Source organism: Haemorhous mexicanus, chromosome 7 (assembly GCF_027477595.1).
Source record: "Haemorhous mexicanus isolate bHaeMex1 chromosome 7, bHaeMex1.pri, whole genome shotgun sequence".
In the NCBI taxonomy this organism is placed as follows: Eukaryota; Metazoa; Chordata; class Aves; order Passeriformes; family Fringillidae; genus Haemorhous; species Haemorhous mexicanus.
In genome coordinates, this window is record NC_082347.1 from 13,201,966 (window position 1) to 13,221,235 (window position 19,270).

The 19,270-nt window shown below is 40.0% G+C and overlaps 1 protein-coding gene across 1 annotated transcript in view; it reads right to left on the reverse strand.

Annotated features, from left to right (window-relative positions):
• Positions 1–10,646: 10,646 nt before the first annotated feature.
• Positions 10,647–19,270, reverse strand: part of CABCOCO1 (ciliary associated calcium binding coiled-coil 1) — a 47,132-nt gene continuing 38,508 nt past the window's right edge. Inside the window, exons 5-7 of the mRNA XM_059851126.1 lie at positions 17,598–17,657; positions 17,072–17,212; positions 10,647–14,387 (exon numbers count right to left, since the gene is read on the reverse strand). Coding sequence (XP_059707109.1) covers positions 14,346–14,387; positions 17,072–17,212; positions 17,598–17,657 — 243 coding nt within the window. The 3' untranslated portion in view covers positions 10,647–14,345. The remainder of the gene's footprint in view (positions 14,388–17,071; positions 17,213–17,597; positions 17,658–19,270) is intronic.

The window sequence follows — 19,270 nt, forward strand, 5'->3', positions numbered from 1 at the left end:
AAGACTTCCAAAATAGCAGCGCAAGTCATTCCCATGCCCAGTTCAATGGAACCTTTCTGATTATTTTCACAGCATTCTATAAGGGCTGTTTCTTTTCCTGCTGCATGAAACAGAAAAGCTCCTCATGTGTTCCTGAAATGCCTTGTGAAGTTAATGTGACCTATTCTCTATCATCAAGAGAATGATACTGGAATGAAAGAAAGTGCTTTTTTTCCCTCCAGGTTTCTTAATATTCAGTCCTCATATGGCATAAGGGAGTAAACTCTCAATTACACGAAGGCAAATACCAAATCTGTCAAAGCCAATAGAGTTATTCTGGACACCTGAATAATTTCTCCCTTGGTATGATTCAGTCTCCAAAATCCACTCTGAATATCCTTAATAACTGTTTGCTATTCACCTACATTTTTAGCTTTCTTATAATTCTAACATTTTTCCATGTTTCACAAATAGCCGGAGTCAGTTTTTTTCAGATGATGTTGTTTCCCCAAGTTGGCTTCCCTATGAATAACCTCCATCATCACTATGCTACTTCTGCTTGAATGTTTCATTTTTAACAATAAACATCTATCCCAGATGCCTTATTTTCAGCTTCATTAAACGTTTTACTAGTTCATCCTGAGTCATGTCAATATTTACCTTGGACAGAGTTCCGTATCCTTTCGTTTCTAAGACCAGAATTCTCCAGACAAGCTTATTGTTCCTGGCTTGACTTCTACAAGTCACAGCTTAAAACTTTTTTTGATGTATTAAACAAGATGCAAATTCACCCAGCCATTCTCTTTGCTGTGTGCTGCCAGCTATGCCTATTCCAAACATCTCTGAGCTGATTCACTTCAACTTCTGTGTACACACAGGCCCCAAACCTGCACTCAGTTACTGTGAGGTAATTTCAAAGCCATTTAAAAGCAGCAATTAGCAGCAGAGAAAGGAGAAACCAGACATCAACCTTTTGGGCACAGAACCACAACAGACCATTTCCACTGACCTTTTGCATTGTAGAAAAAGGTGTCAGGAAACAAAAGGGGTTGCCAGACCCTGCAGGGCTGTGTTGGCCTTCACTGTGCAAACCTGGATGTTCTCCTGGGAGAGGAGACTGAGCTTCCTCATCCCAGCTCTCTGTCCTGCTCCTGAGGAGCAGGGCTGACTTGTTCTGAGCTATGCAAGGGACACCAGAGGCATCCCAGCATGCTCATCCCCAAGCAGTCCTGAACTGCTGCCCACAGCCATCCACAGCCACGCTGCTCCTCACTGCTATCAGAGCTCCTCATGCTTGCTTCAGGGAAGTTCTTTATTTACAAGACCACAGGGAGCAAAAGTTTGATAAGTAGAATTTTCTTGATAATTTTCTGGATCTTTACACTTAGTTAACTTCAGGTCCTGTTTCAAAACAGTAGCAGAAAAAAGGTAGTTTGGGGTTCAATACATTTCTATTTTAGATCCATGTTCTGCCCTGGAATATAATATTTTTAATTTTATATTGGATATAAAAAAGTAAAGGTGTCAAGCTGGGAAAGTGCTTTGAAAATAACAAAGGACTTTATGTGGGATTGTTTGAGGTCATTTTTTATGTTGTTCCTGACAGTATTTAAAATACCTCCTTTCAGTTTGAAATGTCTTTGTCACTCACTAAAATCAGCAGTGCAGACTGGCAGGGCACCTGGGCATGCCCCACAAAGGGATACACATAGAAAAAAGCACTCAGAGTTTTGGACACCTCCAAAGTGAATATTATGCTTGTGCCATCAACCCACATTTGTTAAGAGGTGTCAACACGGCCTAGAGAAGCAGTGAGCCACGTTCTTGTGAGAGGGGAGGCAATATCACATCTTACCAACTTCTCTGAGCTAGGTACTCCTAGAAGCAGGTCAGGGAGATTGCTTCAGATGTTACTCCAGGTATGCAACAGTTTTCATCAGAAATCCAGGATACTGAGCTGAGTTCACAGTGCAACCATGCCAGTCATGGCCACACACCACCGGGTGGCAGATACATGGGGCTAGCTTAGAAATCCCTTGCTTGGGTGCTTTGGCAATAGCAGCACAAGTAAATAATTGCTGCAGCCAGCCCACATGCTGGTGCCAACATCCCAGAAAGAGCATGTCCACACAGGAAAATGAAGGTAATATTTCTGTGCACCCCTGAGCCCACTCCAGCTCACACACTGCTCTCCTGTGCTTTGACCCAAAGGGCTGTACTGCTGACAGGACAGCCGAAGGTTTATTTGATTTGGAAAGAATTTGCTCAGCTCTAAAGAAGAGGTGATAATTTTCCTCTTTTGGTCTAAGCTAGAATCAGAGAGATGAGCTTGAAACAGGGCTATTCAAATTCCCTTCTCTGACCTATGTCCCCTGCACATTCACCCCAGTGAGAAAAAAGCAGCTTGAAGGACCACTGTCTTTCACAAACACATGGAGCCTGAAGATAAAAGGGAATGGTTGAATACTAGATTAAATGCAAGTTTCATGTTAATGATCACTTACAGAGACCTAATAAATGATTCTGTGCGAGATATTGTCAGAGGTTTTGCTCTGCCATTTTTGTTTTGCACCTGTATTTAGGAGCTTTTTCTCCTTAGAGGATAATGTTCAGGTTTTAAAATTTATATTAATCTGTCACTACATTCATCTGTCACTCTTTGAAAGAACTTCTTTTTTTAATAAAGTATCTTTTTTTCTTTTTCATGTGCTGCTATATCAGAATGGAGTATTTAGGATAAGCCCTTTCCACAGCAGTGCTGCACAGGATGAGATGACATGTAGGAAGGCAGCTTTTTTATAGCATATGATCTCTTTTGACCCCAACAACTAACCAGAGTTTTAGAGGTTTTATATTTACCCTGGCTGGGGACTGACAAAGGGTCTTCACTGCAAATCTGCTTCATTTCCAGAGCAAAGAATCCACAAGGGACAGAGGTTTTACTGATAGACCCTCTGCAAAAGGTCTCAGGGTGTGAGTTTGTTTTGGTTTTTTTATTAGGTTGGATTTTTTCACCTCTATTGGGTCTGGGGTGCTACTTCAAAAAAAAAACAAAAAACTTATGAATTGCTCCCTTCAGAGCAAAGGTCTTTGACAGGCTGTGCTAGGCACCATCAGGTGTCTTCTCCCAGCTCTCCATCCCACTTTCCAGCCAGAGGGTACCCCAGGCAGCAAGTACCCACCTCCACCTCCCTGTCTGGTGTGGCTGTGAAAATCCCCCTGCGAGGTGCAGCCCAGCCTCCCACCTCATGGGATATGGACATGCTGAGTGTGCTCTTCCTTGTGAGCCAACTGAAATCACATCAGGTTACTGTGTCCTGATCAATCAGTGTGTTTGCTTCTTCTACTTCACTCTCTGCCTGTATACCTTCAGTTATTGTTATCCTATTATCCTCAATTGTCTTATTCTTTACATCTAAATACAAGTAACTTTTTCTTGCTGCTAAATATGAGCATTTTGTTTTCTAACACACTTGAGCTTTACACATAGTATTTCACACAGGGCCCATGATTTCAGTGCTGACTGCAAGACAGAGTCATGCTATCCCTACCTGTTTGAGCTCTGTTTCCTCCACAGCTCTGGGAACTGCCATTTCACTCATCTTCACTCTCACCAGCCATCCTGCATTTGGCCATATGATTGCTTTCCTCCTAGAACAGAGGGGACAGTCACTCAGCCTGCAGGTCATACCTAGATTATCTTTAATCACTGTGCAGCTTTGCTGACTGCAATCTCATTTCTTCTTTCAGAAGGAGGGAAAAACCCTCAATGAAAAGACAGGCAGTCTTTTCATAGATACTTCTGAATTGGGCACAGAAAAAAGGTTCAGGGCTCAATTCTTATTACCAGTCTCTCCAGTGGAAACACAGGGTGACTCCAGTAAAATCAGTGGGACTGTAGTGGTGTAGCCAAGACCCAGACCAAGACAGAGGTCTGGAAATAGGCTGCTCTGAGCATTTGTTTTTATTAGGTATCTCATCTCCTGCTTTATGAGTTATTTAGGTTTACTGTATTCAAGCAGAAGTTCAGATTATGAACTTTGATCGCTCATGGTTTATTCAATATTTTTAATAAAGTTTGAAAAGGTTCCCTTCCATCAAAGAATGTCCCCTTTGATAAATCAATTGAATTTGATTTTTTTCTTCATGGAGAACACAAACAAGTGTACTCCTTTGCCAGCTGTTTACAGGCAGCTTCATAGCACACAATAGAACAATTATTTTCTAAGTAAAAGAGCTGTGATCAGAAATGTTAATAAACTACTCAATACTGCAGAATCTTTTGCTTCCTTAAAAAAAAAAAGCCACACAATAAAGACATATCAAGCCATTTTTAATATAATCTGCATACTTTCCAAATAACATAGTCAGTGAAACAGAGTTGTCTTAAATGGCCTTCTTCACATTTACAGCTGTAACAGCTGCAGTAGCAGCTCTGTCAGGCTTGATTTTATTCGGTGTGCAGGATCAACATAAAATCTAGGCTGAAAATTAAAGGAAGTAAATGTCCCCCTGACAGTCAAGAGAATGACTTTGGTCCAACAGTATTTCTAGCCACAAGTCACTTTCAAAAGCAACTTTGTCATTTGTGCCTGGCCTAGTCCCAGTAAGAACTATTATGATTTATTACATTTTCTATAGATCCAGGAGACCATTTATTAGCCCCAAGGTATTGTATTGAGCTTCAATTATGTAATAGGCATTATTCCACTGAATATCCAAAGCTTTGTAAGAAAGTTTTAGTTCTGGAAAGAAATGTACAAGGTTCTCAAATGATTTCGAGGAAGATCAAACTCCCCCTTTTTTTTGCTAGTTGAAAGAGGAAAGGTTCCTTCTTGATAGAAATCATGAATAATTTGAATAGATTTTTTTTCTAAAGAAAAAATCCTCCTTTTTCTTTGAAAGCCATTGACGGCTTGGGATTCAAGTAAAAAAGAATAAAAGCAGAAATAAAAGTTTCTTGCTAGGATAGAGCATGATAGGTATGCTGCCAAATTAGCGAGATTTTAATTTAATTATAACCCAGGAGTGCATATGTGATTTGCCTGCTTGTGAGTGAGGAATGGGGGTCTCCCACACATGGCAGAGGAGGGGCAGGTCCTCAGCCCTGCTAAGGCCCCCTTGGGGCTGGGTTTGCAGCTGGTGCATGATGCCCCCAGCCCAACAGCCTGTTGAGTGCTCTTCATTCAACAATACAGACCACTGATACCTCATCCAATCCCAGCCATCTGCAACCCCCAGGTTAACTGCCGCTGAATAACTGGTTAACTAGTTACCTGGCTGCCATAAAATAACTATTACTGGACTGTCATAAAATAACTAATAGCCAGTTATCTAGCATCACCCTTCTTCTCTCATTCCTTAGAGTTTGTTTAAAGAAACCCATAGATTTTAAAAAGCACTGACACCTAAATAAAAATTGATCAGCTCCAAGCAATTTCACCCTTCACAAGCCATTTTACATGATGGAAGGCTTCAGCTCCCAGCTCTCAGAGGCTTCTCCAGCTCTCAATCATGTGTGAATTTTCTTCTGCTCTCTGTCAACAGCAAAACGCAACAGATCCTGTAACCACCAGGTGAAAGTTAGTCCAGCTGTTGCCTCTGATTTTTCTTCTTTTTAAACTCATAACAAATACCCTGCCCCACACAATGCAAATACAACACATAGATGCAACAGCTGTTCTGCTTCAGAGCAGCAAAGCCAGTTACTCCAAAGTATTCTCAGGAAATAGAAAAGCAATATTCTTGAGGCTGACAGATTTCTGAAATGATCTTTAATGTATGCTCGGTTTAACTGGTATTTTAGTAAAATGACTCTTTATGCCAGTTGAGAAGAAAGTAGAAAATAAATCAACAAGCTTTTTTTCAGATAGACTTCAGTACCTCAAAAATTCAACAGTGGCAATGTGCTGCCAAGGTTGCTCCCCCCTGCTCATTACAAACCCAGCCAATCCAAACATCACTGCTATGACTGGGTGAGACTACAGCTGTTGCATAGGTGTGCTTGCATCTATGTTTTGCCCTCTGTGAAAGCAAGAAAAGAAGGTGATGGATAATGCATTTTAACCATAACCATGCCATCCCATGGTTATTTTTGCAGTACAAATGAGTTATGTAGGGTTGAGCTACATTTGCATGTCATTCACCAATTCCACTCAGAGAAGCAGTTAAGCACCCTTATTTTTCACAGTAAGACAAAAGAAGTTGGATTCCCAGTTTATCTTAAAAAACGTGAACTGAAGTAAAATTGCATGTGCAAGCAGCACATTTATTGCATCAAGGGAAATAAGGCATCAAGCCAGAACCTGATCTTGTTTGCCACTATGTAAATGATGAGTAAGTCTGCTAGGGTCATCAGAGCAGCAGTCACATGAGTCACAGCACAGTGCTCTTTGGAAAGATTGCTCCATGGCTAAATATACCACTACAGTCGCTTCAAGAAAAGCTCTGCGTCAACTTCGAATAAATGCTGGCGGTGACGCCGAGCTCTGGGCACTCACAGAGCCAAAAGAATGAACAGGAATTAACAAGTGGCCTTAAAAACATATTGAAGGAAATAGAAGTTTTGTCTGTGCAAGAACTGAAGGATAAAACCTTTAGTAGTGAAAATCATGACCTAATTTTTCTGCCACACACATTTAGCCATTCTTCAAGTGGGTCTTGGGGGGGGTCAGGGAGGGGGGGAAGTAGAAAAAACCACTAAACTCAACAGACCAATTTCATGCAAGTTACCACTCAGCTCTGTAAAAACATGGAGATTGTTTCACTATATTTGTTACCAGGCTTGTCCCAGTAAATGATGATTTGCTCCTCCCAGGGAAATGCGATAATGAATCTACTGTTATCAGTGAGTATGGACAGCCATACTGACAGAAGCCTACCTGATACCACGTCTCTGTAATTAAGCAAAACAGTAATTCCAATGAATACTTTTTATATCTCCATCTGATACACACAGTGCTGAATCTGGAAAAATAAGAGCTCAACAAACCATAAAAGAACTGCCCTTTGATCTTTTATTTTTTTTCAGTGGGGCCATAATTTAGTGCTATTACAACAGTAGTTTCAAGTAACCAAAATTGCTTATCAAATATATGTTTCAAATGCATTCTGTATCAACAAAGTCCTGAATTAGAAAAGATTTCACAATTCCTTACGAATTGCTCTCCTACCCAGTCTTTCCACTGGAAGCCTGATTAAATGAGTATTATTTCTTCTTAAGTGGTTTTACAGGTCGTTTATCTTAGATTTATGAGTATCAACCTACTTTAGAAGGTATTAGACAGCTTTAACGTCTGACACGTATTCTCTAAATCATTTACAGTGCTCTCCATTTGCACTAGACGATTGGTAATCTTCTCAATATTAGGTTTTATTGACAATGCACCATATAGAGTCCTTATTATATGGTAATGATTTAAGAGAGGTGCAGGATTGGGAACTAATAAATCCAAAAGCTCATTTTTGATTGTTGACAGAGAGCTGAGGAATAATGTGCATGCATCTAAATCACTCTGTTTCTCAATACCATCACACACACACACACACACGTATTTAACCTGCTCAGAACACAATGCAGGGATGTGCAAACAGATCCCAATTCTGGCTTTGAGCCTGATGGATTTATGCTTAAAACTCTGTTTTTACTCAGAGAAGACCCCCAGCAGAAGTGAGGCACCCCGTGGTGGGGCAGCCAGCTTTCAGCATGTGGGGGTAGTGGGGCTCATCCCGGCTGTCCTGGCTCCTGCCCAGCTCCCCCCCGGCTGCTGCTGCTGCCCCAGTCCCAGCCCAGCTCCAGCACACCTGAGTCACACCACGGTAAATATGCCTAGTGAGATCAAGAAGCATTTTGTCTGAGTAGGGAGTTAGTAAAACTGAGATCACGGGCTTAAAAATAATCCTCATAATTTATATTTGGGAGGCAGTATTGAAAGCTGACATATATAACAAAGATATACCTTCATGTAGCCCTACATAATAATAATAATTTCACAGAAATATTGGCATTGATAGTAAGAGAATTCACTTGAATAACTGATCCCTGTACTTCAATAGAGGATCAGCCCCCATATCTTTATTACTCACAGAAAATTAGAGTAGAAGATAAAAAAATTGAAGCGAGAGGCTTTGGTAGCAAATGAACATATTTCCACTGAGTTCTACAGAATTAAAGTCTCATCTGCAACGCTGTCATCCAAAGGTATGTCTTTGAAATGCAGTCAGGAGATCTGTATCAGTCCTGCTTTTGTAGTATGTCACTGAAAATGGTTTCTGGGGCATAGGAACTGCATGATCCAGCAATTTGTTAAGTTGAAATGTGACATTTCAAAAAGAGGCTGGAATGGTCTCAGAGCAAAACCAACACAAAAATCTGCATCCCTCTTTTATCCAGACGGATGCCAGGTAAGAAAACTCAAATGAAAAACTGGGGTTAGTGGCAAAACTGCCCTGTGACAGTTGCATACCAAAACTGCCAACAGCAGCCAAGCACAGCAAATGGGTGTCTTCCTCTTACCTTGTTCATTCAGAAAACACCCCAAAATCCTAACTCAGGCTGGAGGCCTCTCAGGCTCACTCTGCTGTTTACAAATGAGTCAGTAACAGAGGAAGTGGTGCTGCTAAACACTGAGCCCCTCAAGCTCCAATCAATGTAAAACACCTCGTTTGAAGCAAAGCATTGCTGTTATCTTTTCTTACTTCAGTGAGAACAGGCACAGATTCACTGGAAAAATAGGGAGAAAAATAAACCAAAACCAATATCCTCCCAAATCAGGGCTCCCCAGGGCCATACACACACTTCTGCCATCATCATAAGGGAGCATGTGCAGCCTCCCCACCTACCCATTAGCAGGCAATTTTCTAACACACTGTCAAACAGCAGAATTATCACAAGTTTCATTTTCCCTACCAGCAGAGCTAACTGCATTCCGAAATGTGCTATCTACATATTTTTAAGCTTGTTTCATTCACTCTGTTCCTAAATCAGCAAAATTTAGCAATCTTCAACATCTCCCTGCCATGACTGAAATTTCTTTTACTACTGGAAAGGAGGGAGAAGGTCAAGAAGGCTTGGGAAAATTTGCTAGCATGATCTGTAATATGAATTTGGCAGTAAAGAAATTGAGAACATTTCTTTGGAAAACAATCAAAGGGCAAAGTTTCCTCTCAGAGCTGTGTGGTAATTCACGACTTACATGCTCCAAGGAAACTTGCTGCTCTGATGACCAGAATAGCAAACTATTTGCTGTCTGCCTGACAGACCAAAGATGGCCATTTTTCCTCCCTTTGTCAGTATCTTCCTGTCCAGGCAGGGCCACTTGTGTGTCCCTTGACACAGAGATGAAGACAGAATGATGCATCTCTGCTCAGGAGGATTAATCCAAGTTAGATATGGCACAAAAAAGAAGTGACAAAGAGCAACAGGGCACAAATGCTGGCTGAGTCTTGTAGAGACTGACAGTTGCTTTCTCTTACCTGGGTCTCAGCTGCTCCTGCTGTACATGAAAAGTCAGTGTCTTCCTGGTTAGCCACTCTCAAGACATACAAGCCACCAATACAGCTGAGGATCTTGAAAGCCACTGAGCTGAGGAAATTGGAGCCATCGGTATCCACTGCAGCTGGGGCTCATCAACAACACAAAAATGACAGTGAGAACTTATTGCCATTGAATAGTATGGTGGGCAGGAGCACAGCTGAGGTCAAAAAAGGACTAGACAAACTCCTTCAGTTTCAATCTATGGGTGCATACTCTGGCTTCACAAGTTTCTAAAGCACCAGTCCATGGCAGGGGTATGCCCTTAGGATGCTCTGTTCCTATGCTCTTTGCTAAGCATCGTCCACAGCCAATGCCAAAGGTAGCAGCTTGGGATACTTGGATCCTGCTCTACCCAGATAAGACATTTTTTATGCTAAAATCAATACAATCATAAAAATAGACAAGAAAATTGTCTTGGCTGAAGTTTAAAAGATGTAAGATTCAAATGTCAAGAAAATGTTGCATGAAAGATCTTCAGAAATGGCTGGAAAGAGAGAAATTAAAACTCTGAGATACTCATGTAGACCAACCTCAGTGAAGGGAGGCAAAGTCCTGATGCCACCTTTGCAGTCACTGGAGGAACAGGTTCACCTTAAAAGGTGCAGAAAGCAACCTCCAGAGGCTCCCACCATGAATGACCATGCATATCGACATCCTCAAGTGATACAGCTCCACCAGCCTTTTTCCAGGAATACAGAAGTACCATGCTCATTTTTGACCATTCTTCCTCACACCCTCCTGATTTTAAGGCCACAGGTCTCCCCTCTTGTTCCCCCTACCCTCTCTGGGTGGGGTGCTTGTAACAACTCACCTTTTCCTTTTCTGTTGAGTCAGCTGCAGAAACATTCAAAAACACATTAAAAAAAAACACAACTCCCAGCAGGCCTAGTGAGTGAAGAATTGTGCATGAACAAACCTCCTGTTTAGTGCACCCACTGTTGAGTCAACGACAGCACAGGCTTTGGAGTAGCACTACTGCATTTAAAGCAGTCCACTGTGTAAAATGTCAGGTTGTTTCTACTCTGGAAATATTTTACATTCCGTTCTTTCTGCAGCATTACTAATTCCATGTCCTCTTTAAGGCTCTGCATCTGAATGGGACTCGCAATTACATGAGTCACTGCAACTATCCTTTGATTTTTTTTTTTTTTTTTTTTTTTTTTTTTTTTTTTTTTTTTTTTTTTTTTGGTACATGTGATGTGAATCCACAACTGCTGAAGCCCAAAGCTTGCTCTGCACACTCAAAGTGCCACAACAAAATGGGCTGAAATGCTCATTCCAAACGTTCAGTTTGGAGCTGCTCATGGCAAGCAGCACAGTGTTTTGTCACTGCTGTCACTTCCTTGTGAAGGGGGGTAGAGAAGCAGAGGGGATTTCACCTTGAACACAGCCCTCCCTAGAGTGCCAGCTGACAGAACTTTGTGGTTCTCTCTTCTACACCCTTCTGGGTAAGCCCAGAGCCAAACCTGCACTCCAGAGGCTTTTCAGGTAAGTACAACATGACCATCTGGATAAACATGTTTGATTGATCACCTGGATCATGTGCTGAAGAGCCTGACTGTAACAGGCCAGTGCTGACTTTGCCCATGTTTTGTGGTCAGGTTGGCAGTGTAGGTTATTGAAGAAAATGTCTTATTGTCACTTATGAAAAGCTGAATTTGAAGCCTACGCACAGTGGCTTTTCTAGGAAAACATTTTTTCTAGGAATGCCAGTTACAATTTTAGGAAAGAAACAGCGTGGTAATTTTCAAATTCAAATCAAAATTTGGTGCAAAAGAAGAGAAGAAAGGCTTGAGAAGAAAAGGTCAAGACAAAATACTATAAAACAGGTAAAAAACTGTCTTCTCTTTTTGTCTCCTCTCCCATCACTTTCAAGCCAGCTTCTTACGAGAAAAGCTGCTTTCTATCTAAACTTCCATCACACTGTCAGTGTAATGCAGAAAAGCACTGCCTGAAAATAGAGCTTTTCTTTTACCAGAGGATAATTACTAGTTGTGCACTGTCTCATTATAAAATGCTAGTACAGACCAGGATTTTGCCACGAAGATGCTTAAAAGCATCAATATTATACCTAGTATAGGAGAAACTATACTGTTTCATCTGTCCTCTGCCCCTGGAAAACCACCACTTCTCTGGCAGACAAGGTAGGACAGAACATCTCTTCCCTTCATTTCTACAAGATCTATCTGCTTTAAATTGAGAACTCTGTAGGGTGGGAACCTGTTAAGAACTATGCTATGTATGTGGATTGTAAAGAACTTTGTTAGATCAACAGCGTGGGAAAAAAACCCAAAAAACTCAAAGATAGTAATACCAAAGCCTCAAGTGTAGGTCCAAGGAATGACAGCATAATTATTTTTAGAGATGATTACAGCAGTAACTCTACATGACATGAGAGACTGGAGAAACAGCAAGCTTGATTTAAACCAATGAGAAAGCCAGGAATACAGAATGGAGACTGTTCCTAATGCACCATATTGCATCTGAACATTTTGTTCCTACCCATCTATCCAAAGCATGATGTTTTGCATTTCATATTAACATTCTGAAGACATTAAAGAATTCTTCAATTCTATGTTCATATGCTGTGTCAGAACTTACTCTCTGAATGCTTAGAGAGATGCTATGTCTACCTTTTACTCATCTTCCCTCCCTCAGGCTCGTAACCATCTTCCTTCCCACTCCCAAAATCCCAGGGTCTATTCTTTATTGTTAGCATTATTTAGTTCAGCAGAAAGTTGGTTGCAAAAATGGTTTGTGGGATTTGGACTTCACTCTGGATTTCTGCACTACCTCAGCTGTTATGCATATGTAGTAAGATTGACTGCTAACAAATCATCACTGTAATACTTGAGGTTCATATACTATTTCTCATCTTCAAAGCACTTTAAAATTTCCCAGAGGTTCGACAAAATCTGGGAGAGGGAGAAAGAGCTATGAGCAAATTCTTTGTTTAGCATTGGTCTTAATATAAACCATAGTTAGTCCCTTTCTGTTTAGCACTACAGCAGGAATGCTGCAGCTCTCAGATTTAGGTCTGAAGTGCTAAACAATGCTAAATTGCCAATAACACATTTTGACTAAAAAGTATTTTAAATACTCTTTGTCATATGGACAGCTCTCTTCAAAAGTTCTGTTCTCACCTTTGAGTTCAAAACTAGGGAAATTGTGACATTAGCATAATGTCTTGGGAGATGGATTTATGTATCAAAATAAAGGACATTCTGATTTCAGAAAGTTTTGTTAACAAAAAAATCATGTTTCATAGGAATAAAACAACAAAGAACATAACCAGGAATCAAAATATTTTTTTAAAGGTAAAACTAATAATGCCTCAATAATGCCTTCATTGTTCAAAGCAGAACAGTCAGCTTTTAACAGCTGAAAGGAAGCTCTCACTAGTTTTCTGGCCAGCACTGGAAACAGCAATCAAGAGAACTTGGAAGTGAGTCATTACAGGCCTTACTTCTCCTTATCACGTACCAGGGGAAGAATTTTTCTCAGTGCATGAGACCAAGTAAACTGCTCTGTCCCTTCAACCAGTGAACCACTGGCTGGCAGGAGCTCTGTGCCCACACTGGACATGCACTCTGCAGAGCACACGCAGGCTCCTGGTGCCCAGGCACAGCTCCTGGGTGCTCTCTTCAGCTATGGGACCACATCTTGCAGGGCACATGGGAATGACTCTTCCAGCTGCATGCTCAGCGCTGTGCCCACCACCCTTGAAAGTCAGCATCAAATCAGACCTTTTAGGAGAACTGCTACAAGCTGTTTTCTTCTTTGGAAGACTGGCTGAGTCAGGCTTGCAAATATTTTTCATTTACCACCACCAAAAAATGAGGACGAAATGAAACAAAATCTAACTTTCTACTTAGTGGTAAATAAATATGAAAATGCAATGAATAAAATACTCTGTTTCTCATGTAATCCACTAAACATACAATCCAATCCAGCCTTTACACTCCAAAGTATGACTTATTAGGCACAGAGTTCTGTGACACAACAAACACAGGCTGCAAGTTTGAAACATAGATGTTCAACCGGTTCTTCTGAGGTCATTTATTTGGTTGAATTCTTTTTGAGCATGAAATATTCCTATAATGTCTGGAAAAATATGGAAACATTCTCAGATGAAAGGATACATGCATTCCAGAAAATAATCCACTGAAATCTAAAGAAACTCTTCTTGGAATACTTAAGCGCAGACTCTTCAGTTATACAATTTTAATATGGTGGAAAAAAAGAAGTGTAAGCTATTAAATTTTTTTAAAGCTTAGAAGTAAATTAAAACAAAATAACATACATATTATTAATGAGTAGCTACAGTGCAAGGCACATAATTACATGTTAATTAAATTCTCTCCTTATTATATCTACAGTGCCACAAAATAATGTTTTCCCTCTATGTATCTTCCTTGTAGCAACACTTCCTGAAAAAAAACATAGGTGTAAAGCAGAAACTGTTAAGTATTTCACAACTGGGAGAATGAAACTGCAGCTTTTTCTTTTCTTAAAGTTAGAATTTAGAACTGTATTCAGAAATAAACTGAACTTCAAAGTGTTTTAATTATGTGCCCTTCTGTTTATAATCTTCAACTTAAGTCTAAACTAAACAACAACGCTAGCAGAACACCGTAAATTTGAGGAACTTGGATGAAATACTTCCAGGTAAGTGTTAACAGAATCATTTTCCTCTATACAAAAATAATTTGGTTCAGGTAGTGAGCCAGCCTCTGTATGTGCCATCCTCTACTGCACAATTCCTGCAAAACCCAGCATCACCTTTCTTATATGGCTGGTTAGGACTTTTCAATTTTTCTCTTCTCCAAGTCTAAGCTTCTTCCTGTATTTGCAGCTTTTCATTTAAGTCTGCCTGTAAAGAAAATCAGAAGAAAGAAGAGGTTACGATGGAGCTATCTTACGCTGCACATTGTCTTTTTGGTTTTGACACAGTGTGGAGCAGCAAGGCAGACATTATCCCTCACACCTTCCTGTTTTGCAGACAGAACGGTGTTCCCGCCTGTCCTTACGTGATAGCGCGTTATCACATTGCCGTGTGCAATTCCGATGGATGGCACGACTGCCATGAGCAGGAACTGATCTGGGACAGCCATTCCTCACCTAACCTTGTCTTGGCAGATAGGCTAATTTTCCTGTATTCTCAGACAGACTTTACCAATAGACACCAAATCAGAAAAATTGCTCTGGGACCTGGTTGTTCCTACTGTTTGCCTTTGCTGCAGATGTTTGTTCTCTAGTGTAATGTGTTTTATTGAAACAGTGCTGGAATTAAAAAGCATTACTGAAAATGAACAATAAAAAACCGTATTTCTGTGATGCTGCTTGTCTGTCTTAATTACAACCACAATTATGAATATGCATCTCATTCTGGAAATCCAAACTGCTGTAGAAATTGAGTGTTTAATTTGCAATGTAACATTTGTGGGGAAGGTACAGGGGTTGTGATGTATGCTAATGAAATCTTTGGCAGTGATAATGCATAGCAATCTCTGATTGTATAGCACTTAGAAATGTGGGATCACTAGAAAAAGGGCCACAACACTGGTGTTTTATGGGTAATTTGTATATTTTTCAGTATGAGCATTGATCACTGCAAAAATACAAGAGAAATGGAAAGAGTGCAATGACGGTATTTCTAAGAGTCATAAAGTTTTGTTCAAACAACTGGGACAGGCTCACAGGTCTTTTACAGACTCTACATAAAATCTTCCAAAACTCAGTTACATTCTTAATGGAATTCAGGTAATTTTGATAAAGCAAATGGATTTGTACCAGAAGCACTTGCAGTAACTTGACATTTTAGGAACTTTGTGGCTTGCCAGTCCTAGAAATCCCTATTAGTGCTATTCTGCAATATAGCAATGGGTAACCACAGCTGAAATGTTTTCAAAGTTCTCAGTAGCTCAGATTAGAACCAAAAGGCTGGAATTTCTCTCTCAACTTTTAATCTTTAGAAATGGCCTTCACCATATTCAATTCAAGAATCAACAAATACGTCTTCATCCCTTTATGTGATGTGTATAGTTGGTTACTGAAACAGTGATCCTCTAGGCTAATCAAATCCCAGCCACTCTAGAGGCCTTCTCCAGTTTTTACACACCTCTGTCTCTGGTCCTACCTTCACTGAAAATCATTTGCCACCACACTTTGCTATGGCTGCTGCCGAGACCACTGAGTGTCAGCACTGTGACACCTGACTAAAAGTCATTTTCTAGACTCAATTAGAGCAACAGTTGCCTTGTTAATGCATATGTTGAGACATAATGCAGATTGTGAAACCATATTTCACACGTAACAAAAAATGGTATGAGTTTGATCATGAATCAGGTAAAAATCTAATTATAAGACTTCTTCAGAGGTCATGAAACTGAGAAAACAGGTGAAAATGATACACTGGTGAAAGAAATAAAACCTGAGAGGAAATTATTTTCTTTGTATACAACCAGAGTTGCAAAAAAAAAAAAAAAAAAAAAAAACACACACACAAAAACAAACCAAAAAAGAAAGCATTTTTCTCATCTGTGCAGTCCTGTAAAGAAAAAAACTCTTAGTACTGATGTTAATGGCATGAAGGTCAAGTGAAAACCAGGTATTTATTCTTTTCTATTAATAGAGACAGGAATGAGATAACACAGGCCAGAGATTGCCTCCCATTTCTAAAGACATGTTGAAATGGAATACAAACTCAAAGATCTAATGATCCAATCTAGTCTGATTAATATAATAATTCATATAATAATTCTAATTCATATTCCCCACTAATGCATAGTCCAAGTAAAGCAATTTAGCAATACCACAGTATTTTCAGATAATATTAGGTATTTATTAAACTGCTGCTTAGTCAATAGTGTCTAATGTGCTGTATCCAAAGTTCAAAGTGCCTAATGCCACCTGGTTGTTGCCAGTAAGACCAAATTCCATCAGATTCTTGGTGCAAATCTATTCTAGCAAATCTGTTCTTTGGCTTTCAATCACTTCCTGTTAATTCCAGTGACAGTAGCTTCCTTCCCTTCCATGAATCTCACAGAAAGAAATCATGACCCCCTCAGAGTCTGAAGACCACATACTGAGAGCTGATCTGCTTCATTAAGGCAGCTCTCGTGTAGACACACACCTACCAGACAAAGCCTAAAATTGGCATAAGTGAGTCATTTCTTACACAAATTGAAGGATGTGTGACATAGATGCATCTAACAATTTATATTAAGAACACATTGCATATACTCCAGCACAGCAGCTGGTCCTGAACCCCTAAGAAGGAATTTTACCACTGACATCACTGGGAGCAGGATTTGGCCTGTGTTTTTGACACATAGTAAGGCTGAAGATATATGTTGTCATATTACTGAGTATTTTTTATCTTATCATATGTAAGCTGACTAAACTAGGAGTTATTTATAGAGGCTAATTCACATTTTTACAGCATATGGATGTGCTTTTTGCCAGCTTTAGCACAAACACAGTTTATATTCATTAAGACTGAGCTAGCTAATTAACCATAGACAGAATTAGTGAATAGCTTTCTAGTAATAGTACCTCAAGGTTGCCAATAATTTCATTTGGGATTTCACACACTGCAGACTTCTCATCTTCAGCAGTGACTCCAGCTACAGCACCCGCCTCGGAAGATGCTGCCTCTGGACAGGGCTCTTGCAGGTAATCCCCCTGGTCAGTCTCCTAGCAGCAACCAGCCAGAGGAAACACTGAGTTAGAACATCCTCCTGCCCTCTCTGAGACCCAGCACAAAGAGAGGCAACAACAAACAGAGCTGCTTTTGGGAAGCTCTGCCTTGACAGAGACCATCGTGGCTGTCTCACACTGCCCAGGCCAGGCAGACACATCCTCCCACAGGGCAAGAGCCCAGATGGGCTCAGTCAAATAAATGTCCTCTGCTGACTGATTATTGCATTAAAAGTCTTTTCATTCAATATTAGAAGAGAATGCATGCTATGTTCTAGAGAATAAATGCCATCAGTGACTGGGATCCAATGGAAATTCATAGAAAAACAGCTTAAACACCCCCCCCCCCCGCCAAAATAAACAAAAAGGAACAAAACCGTACCTGAGATTCTGTTGCTGAAGCTGAGGGGGAAACTGCAGGTTGGTCAAGTTCAAGCTCATTCTGGTAGTATTAAATAGAAAAAAAGAAGAAAGTAATTTATGTTTAATTATTGCTCCGAGGTTTCTTGCTGTTTTTTTAAATGGAAATGAAATGGCTGGCAAACAGCAAAAAACAATACCTTTTCTGTTACTATCCAGGTGCTCAGAACTGGAAAGCATTCTGAAAATGATTATAGATCAGCTTTAATTTCTAGCTGCATCTCAAGGGGCCCTCTTTATAATGCTTGGAAAGAACAGATGATTTTCGTAATTTCATAACACTACAGCTTCTTACTCATGTGTATAATTACGTTTAGAAAACACAGTGCTTAGGTAACATTCTGTCTTCCCACTGCAAATTTGTCACTTCTGAACAGGGACACTGTTGCAGTTTGGAATTGCAGGGGAATATCAAAGGAGTCAGTCAGCATGAAGTTGCAGCGACACTATATCAAATAAGGCCCTAAGGAAACTATTTTAATATGTAACTATAATTTAGGAGTTGCTAATGGTCCAAGCTTTGCTGCTTCTTCTTCTTCCTTTGCTGTGACCGTGAGAACCTCACTACAGAGAGGGAACCATGGGACCTGCAGCTCCAGGAATGCTCTGACAAGAGCATGCATGGCATTTCCCACCTGGAGCAGCTGGATAAGGCACCAAGTCCATGCTCAGGTTCTCAGGAGTGACGCACAAGGCAGTCCTGTGTCCTCTAAAGGAACAAGGTTTTGTGTCCTACTTTTAAAAAATGGACGACAGAAAACATATGTGCCAAATAGGGCGAAAAAAGGCATTTGAGACCAAGCAAGGAGCAGGGTACAGCACTGAAATGGTGTGTCTGGGGCCTCTGCAGGGGAAGTGCCCATTGAGAATATGAGGCAGATGTTCCAGTTCTGAGTCAGCGATTACAAACAGGATTTTGCTTGGATGGTGTAAGTAAACGACATTAATTCACATCAGGGTAATTGCAATTCCCATAAATTAATTTCCTCATACTTTTGAAATTCTAGCTAGGTCAATATTTGGGTCATTTAGTTACTTGCTAGAGTTAACATGCAGAAAATATTAAAGCTTCTATATATCTGCAGAAGTGATAGCAACAACTGAAAATACAAAGTTAGACCTAGCCACTTCATTACAATAAAAATCTCTCTTGTAGTCCTATAAAAGCTTTTCAGAACTTCTGTTCGGACTCTGTCACTACCACCAAGGTTCCCTGTTATGTGTGAATTCAGTAAAGTAGGTAGGTAGCATCAGCCCACGTTTATAAGAACCTAACAGGATGACAGAAAGATTTGCAGATTATAACTGAGGAGAAAAACAGAGTTATAGAAGCATTTTCTTTTATCACTTGTAATTTAAATTTTCAGCACTTTGTCAATGCCGACATACAAAAAAAATCAGAAAGTTTGCATTTGGAATCAAAATTTAAAAACTGACTCAAATTGTATTTCTTTCAAAAACAAAGACACTTTGTTTTCAAATTCTATTTTTCTTTTAAAACTAGAGTTTTTTTAATTTAGCAACTATCTCAATTTTCTTACCTTATATTTTCTTATTAAAAATATTAGCTGAAGTGGATGACAATTCAAAATTATTTTCTGCTTCCTTAAAATAATATTTTTTGCTTAGTAACCT